We start from the raw sequence: 7,240 nt of genomic DNA, 5'->3' as shown, positions 1-7,240 counted from the left end.
TTCAACATCATGAAAATTAAACCTTATTTTCAATAAGCAATCCTGAAAAATATTTGGGGGTGCTTAACTTTTTTCCAGGTGTATACATGGAAAAACACACCTTAGAAAAGACTGCAAGGCATGGAAAAATATTGAAATAAATACTGGAAAACATTAAAATGCATGCCTATAATAAAAAACTGTACAGTTACTAAAATAAAAAAATGATATAACAAAATTGAGAGAATAAAAACTCATCAAAATGGATATTATTTACACAGAGAAATGGGGGGGAGTAGTGGTGACTGTTGTCGAAAACAAGATTAGTAAAAAAATTTGATAATATTTTGGAGAAACTTTTGTCAGTATGGAAACTGTGTATGCTTCAAACATGAAAAGACCACACAATTTCACTGTTTCAAAGTCACTGATTTGTGACTCCTGCATTTATTAAAATGTGACATACCGGTTGGGTGCTGCAATGTTTCTCAGAAGAGAATGCCATCTCAACTGTGTATGTTTTCAACAAGCTAAACAACCTAATATCAGTCTACATGGAAGCTCACTTACATGTTAATAATGGTTGGAGATGGCTTGAATGAGTAATGAAGAAAAACTTTAATATAACAGCAAATGTACAACGTTTCGACAAGGTTTTGTCAAAACATTGTACTTTGCTGTTATATTAAGGTTTTTCTTCATTACCCATTCAAGCCATCTCCAACCATTATTAGTCTCAAAATGGATTCCCCGTCATCGAATTTCACTTACATGTTATTCTACTCCATGTGGATGTATCTAATAAACACATCTTTCTTTCAGTCTAGCAATGGAAAATATGGCTTACAGCCAAGGAGTACAAGAAAGGCCTAAAGGACCTCAATATAGCTTGGCTCATACAGTATGCCTAGCAATGTTTGTCTCCTTCACACCAAAAGGGCTAGGCTGCCTGATATGGCTAATGGTCTGGGATTAACCAGATCATAAACCAAAATATCTGTAGGATACTACAAAAAAGGGTGAAACATCTCTTGGATAGATTAGAAAGGATTATATAGGTCTACAGTATGTTAATTATAACCTTAGATAATATCAGTCAGAAAATCAAAATGCATCACATCAATTTGTTTCTATATTCAGTTTGAGTGACTATGAAGAAACTTGTGACAGAATGGTGTTTTGGAAAATTCTTAATAATTATGTAATATATTATTTGCAATGTACTTTGAACATTGCTTCAAACATCATCTTCAAAATGTATATTAATTAATAAATTTCAACCTGGGAACTAGACATATAAAGGTTCCTGCTCATGAGTAAATATCTACCAGATCACAATAATTGTTTCATTTGGATGTAGAACTGGTATTATTGCTACTTCTTTCTGTCTCCTGGAAAATAGTCAAAACAAAAAAGATTAGATTCCTTGTAACCAGATTCTGAGTTTTATGACTTGGTGTATATTACAAGCCTGGCAGGACAACAAAACAAGAAATACATGTTTAACAATAATAACAACTACATTTCATGTATTTTACTTATTGAAACAACTTAACTTACCTTGCCAAAATTTCTTCTGGCAGAGGTCCAGATTCAGAATCCACTGACATACACAAAGTTGGGCTTGGTACAGGCCAAGAGGTCTGTTCTATGGGAAAGTCGGCTAACTTAGGAATTCCCACAATTAACCCTAAGTCACCCAGTCTTGATAATACTACCTCTTCTTTAGCTTGGCCAATCAAAACTCTCATTACTACAAGGACTAAACACATCCACTGGTTGAGAATGGAGCTACAATTCTGTACAACAACAAAAATTTCATCAAGTGCATCTTTTCATTTGATTTCCCTAGAGTTGACACAAAATCACTGATTTTTTTTAAACAGTTAAGATTAATTCTGCATATTATTTTTCCCAGTTGAAATGGGAAGGTGCACAACATAAAAGTAACATACATATTTTCACTGAGATTACAGATGTTACATTCTGTTTTAAATGTAGAAGGTCCAATCTAGGTTTTGTTTGTTAGTTTTGGACATTTGTTAAAATCTACATAAGGGCTATCTGCATTAGCTGTCCCTAGTTTTAAACTGATAAATTAGAGAGAAGACATCTAGTTCACAACACCCACCACAGATTCTTGGACTATTCTAATTCAGTAGTAGGACTTGATAATCACTCTGATAATGTACCTACATCCTCAAAGGGTAGGGTACAATTTTATGGCAACAGGATATGAACCAAGGGCTCTCAAATTCACAGGGCAGCACACTAACAACTAGGTCATGCCCAGCTTCCATCTAAGGAAGCAAAGGTTTGTAGTGAAAAGAAAACAAGTTATCACCATATAACATAAAGTTCATGATTTTAATTCATAGTGCGAGTTTCAAAAATATATAAAGTTCTTTTCTTTTCTTGTACTTCCATAACTTAAGCTTAAGCAAAATATATGTCCAGGACATCCCAAATTGCATATTCATCACAATTCAAAGTTCACTCATGAGATGTTCATAAAGTGAAAGCTTGGAGTAATTAACATATAATACGGAGTTAGCCACAAAATACTTGTATATTTTATAACTATATCCATCATATTACATTTTCCTTTGCTTTTTAAATAAACTTTTAAATAATTGTGCCTTATTTGAGCCAGTCTGCTATCATTCTGTCAATCAAATTTTGGGGCGTAAAAATTACTTTGATTTTTATGTCCAACAATATTACACATGCATAATATCATGTATACAAAATTGATAAACTTTTGGCAAAGTGAATAAAGAATAAAAAGTTTCTACACTTGTAAACTTAAAATTGATTTGAATTACATTCAAAAGCTTGAAGACTGCACAAAAAACAACCATTAATATATTCCATGGCACACAGTCCAAAAATTCACTTAGGTCTGACTTTTGTAACACAAATTTGATATGTATATATTCATAAACTTTATAGAAGTGCATTATAAAAACTATATTACTGATGTGACAGATTTGGTGCCCAATATAAAAAAACAATTATTATTCTAAATAAGGACAAATCAATATTGGTTTGAGTCAAACAACATTCAGTATACTTTTTAAGTGAAATATGTTCTTTCAAAAAGTGAAAAAGATAAAATGCTCAAAAGGTCTACTTACTAATAGCTGAAGAATAATTGGGCATATATATATATATATATGTGTGTGTGTGTGTGTAATTATTACTGTAACTGTTTTAAAGACAACTTTTATTAGGATCAAATGTACCATATGTAAAAATACTTAAAGAAACAATGCTTTACATGTATGGATGGAGATTGGATATCCAAATAAAACATTTGGTTCAAATCATTATTTATTTATTAGCATAATATTACAATGCAAGAAAAACTGAGTAAACTTTACTTAAGTCATCTGGGTTCATTAATAAGAAATATAACTTATAGTGTCCAGTGTCTCAATTTCAAAAACATATATATTATAACAATACTGTCACCAAATTTGTATGGAGGTTCATTAGGTCCATGTGAGGGTACATACAAATTTTCAGTTTTGCATTTTTTACCACTACTTTGCCCTCTGTGTAAATGAATCTTCACCAAATTTGGTATGGAGGTTCACTGGGTCCATGGGGAGATACATACACACTTTCAATTGTGCATTTTTCCATTTTGCAGTTTTTATGGGCATTTTTTACCACTCTCACCTCCTGTGGATGAATCTTCACCACATTTGGTATGGAGGTTCATTGGGTCCATGGGGAAATACATACACACTTTCAACTATGCATTTTTGCATTTTGCAGTTTTTATGGGCATTTTTTACCACTCTTTTGCCTCCTGTGGATGAATCTTCACCACATTTGGTATGGAGGTTCATTGGGTCAATGGGGAGATGCATACAAACTTTCAGTTTTGTGTTTTATGGTCGTTTTTGTGTATTTTACCACTACTTTGCCCCTGTTGATGGATTTTCACCAAATTTAGCATGAAGGTTTGTTGGGTCCATGGGGAGGTACATACAAATTTTCAGTTTTGCATTTTGCAGTGTTTATGGGCGTTTTTGCATTTTTTTACTACCACTACTTTGCCCCTTGTTGATGGATCTTCATCAAATTTGGCAAGAAGGCTTGTCTGGCACATGTGGATGTACATGCAAAGTTGCAGTTTTACATTTTGTGTTTTTCAGTTTTTATGGGCATTTTTGCATTTTTTACAATTACATATAAGGGAAGCAACTTTTAATGTCCTAAGATAACCTTTCATTAATCATCAATTTACATAACTTCCATCCAGGGGTTGGGTACTTCAGCTAGTAAACAATATATATATACACACACACACACATATTGATACTTTTTAATTAACTATGGTAATACAAATTTCTATTTGATTAATCATATGTTTTGTGAAAAAATATTCATTTCATCATTCATATGTGTTCATCCAACTTGTATTAGTAACAATTAACAAATGTCCCAACAAAATAAATACATTCTAAATAGCAGAATATGGAACAGTTCTCATATTTTTGCTCAGTCTGTTCCTCTTCACAAGAGACTAGAGCAGAATTTGTTGAGAATCCCAAAGTCAGTATTTTTGAAATTGAAAATTGTATGCTTAAAAGCTTTTCATGAAATTTTAATAAATTCAATATATCAACAATTCATAGTATATTTTAAAAGGAAATTGTTTTTTATATAAGCACTTGACTCTAGTATCACAACTATGGCTCTTCATAAAATTTCAAATGTACTAAAAATCCTCATATATGAAAAACTTTCTATACTAGTGATTCCAGTGCTTTCTGTGAAATATATGATTTGAATTATGTAATTTGCTGTAACACAAGTTTACAGTCAATCCACACATGACTACTAAGACTACTGGTGTTATATCATCAGTAAACAAGATATGAAACTGACAGAAATATAGAACATGGACTGTGACACGATAGATAGATACTTCTTTAAAGCCTATGTTACTACAAAAATGCAGTATTGATACACAATCTTACATCTCACATCACAATGTACCAGAATATTTGTTCTGAAGAGAACTATTGTCAAACATAAAGTACATAATTAAAACAAACACCTTTGTGCACTTCCATAAAGCTAATCCACAAAAGTGACCCAGATCCACTGGAAAAACAAACACTCATGTACACTTGAGTCCACAGAAGTAAATAAGACTCAGATCCACTGGTATATACACATTAAAACAAACACCCAAATGAACTTTAAAAAAGCCAGCCCACAATATTACACATGAACCAGATCCTCTAGAAGAGAACTGCTACCAAAGGTTATTTTAGTTGGCAGGAGTTGTTAAAGCTGAAGCTAAAAGACTTAGCTTACAATCATATGTGCAATCTATATATGTATTATATATCTATCTATATATAATGTGTGTGTGTGTATATATATAGCTGTGTCTTCCAACAGAGCAGACTTATCTGACTCACAACCTACTCAAATGCACTAAGACAACTTCTTTCCTATGAGCCTTCTGCAAATCAGGTGGCCAAAGCTAAACAAAGCCGAACATTCTGGATCCATACTACCTACTCAAATGCATACATCTATAGGACAGACATCAAGATGTTAACAGAAGCTCACAACCAATCTGTCTGATGATGATGTTTATGGGTCTAATAGTGCAAAGTAACTAATACCATTTGCACTAAATGGAGAAAGTAAAACCTACATAATAAATTAATACAGAGAAATTGTAAAAATATATATACATATAAAAACAATTAAGAAGAATAAACAGTAAAGGAAACTAGTAAAAGCGTAAAATCTTATCACAAATGCCAATGGCCTGCAAAAATGTAAAAACAGTCATGTTGAACAATGCCATCATTCCCTAGGGTACAGGACAATGTAAAATGGACATAAAATTAATAAACATGTCTAATAACCTGCTGCTACTGAACATTAGTGAAAAGGAAAGCAAACTAACAGGAACCAGTCAGAGCTTCTCCTAAGAATTTTTTTTCAAGTGCAAAATTATATTTTAACTTCTTCATTTTTAATGTATGATGCCTTATTTCACCTCATATATACAGGCCTAGTAACAAATGATCCAAAAAATGAAGAATACTCTAGTAAACACATTTATTTATCAACTTTGGAGTGGAATTTTATAGATATTATTTTTGAATATTTATCCACTTCAACTTACTTATATAGGTGAATTTTCAACTGCACAAATATTTTTTCAGCTGCACAATTTGTGATCAACTGCACACTAGGAAAACCCCCTGGAACCAGTTAATGGAGTGTCACATTGTTCATCTGACACGTAACATGTACTGGTGGATAAAAAAATAATAATTATAGCCAATGCAGAAAGAAATGCACTAAGACCTATGACCCTTCTGCAAACCAGGTTGCCAAAACTAAACAAAAAGTTTTATCTGAAAAACTGTTTTTCTGCTGTTTATCCCAAAGCCTGGATAGCACATGTGAAATAGGCTGAGGGTCAACAAATGGGAACCAAGTCACTGCCCTAAATCCCACCTGCACAAAGAATAAAAAAAAACTAAACTCATAATAGCAAGAAGAAGTAGACCAATTTTCTGCAAAGATCAGAATACAAAAAAAACAACAGAATATGGACTATTATTAAGTAATTTCAGGGTCAGCTAGAAGACAAGCAAGCTGGTGTAAACAATACACTGAATTGACTGTTTAGTTCCTCTATAATCTAAGGAAAATAACTGTTTGTGTTTTTTTGCTAGGAAAGCCACATTAGGCTACCTGCTGTGTCCACTGAAGGGAATCGAACCCCTGATTTTAGCATTGTAAATCCAAAGTCTTACCCATTGGGGGACAGGCAAATAAGTCTGTATGTAACTTAGCAGTGAAAATGAAAGCTTCAGAAGGGATGAGCAACTACAGTATCACAACAAACCATGTCTGAACTAGCTAAGTTGATATTTTCAATCAGGGGTGTCCAGCTTTATAAGGTGGCTCAAAGAACAAACCACATGTTGAATGGTAACAAACTTTAATGAGTTAGGCTGACCATCACACATAGCAACTGCCTGAACAAACAGACCAATTTCATTCAAAATCACATAAATATGAAGACTCAAAGGAATAGTCAAATGACTAGTTGCAAAAAGCATGGCTTAATGAGGCACAAAAAGTGTCAAATGGGATGCTGAAGCAGGAATCATAGCTTTGGAATATATTGCAAGGATAATTGTGTACAATATATACACCTGGAAAAAAGTTAAGCACCCCCGTGTTTTTTTCAAGTGATTCAGATTCG

The 7,240-nt window shown here is 32.9% G+C and overlaps 1 protein-coding gene across 1 annotated transcript in view; it reads right to left on the bottom strand.

Annotated features, from left to right (window-relative positions):
- The window catches only part of LOC106458536 (huntingtin-like), a 269,635-nt gene that overhangs the window by 130,081 nt on the left and 132,314 nt on the right, over positions 1-7,240 (bottom strand). Inside the window, exon 30 of the mRNA XM_022384781.1 lies at positions 1,540-1,778. Coding sequence (XP_022240489.1) covers positions 1,540-1,778 — 239 coding nt within the window. The remainder of the gene's footprint in view (positions 1-1,539; positions 1,779-7,240) is intronic.

This window comes from Limulus polyphemus, unplaced genomic scaffold (assembly GCF_000517525.1).
Source record: "Limulus polyphemus unplaced genomic scaffold, Limulus_polyphemus-2.1.2 Scaffold482, whole genome shotgun sequence".
In the NCBI taxonomy this organism is placed as follows: Eukaryota; Metazoa; Arthropoda; class Merostomata; order Xiphosura; family Limulidae; genus Limulus; species Limulus polyphemus.
The sequence above is the reverse complement of the archived record's forward strand: the minus strand, read 5'-3'. Positions and strand labels throughout refer to the sequence as shown.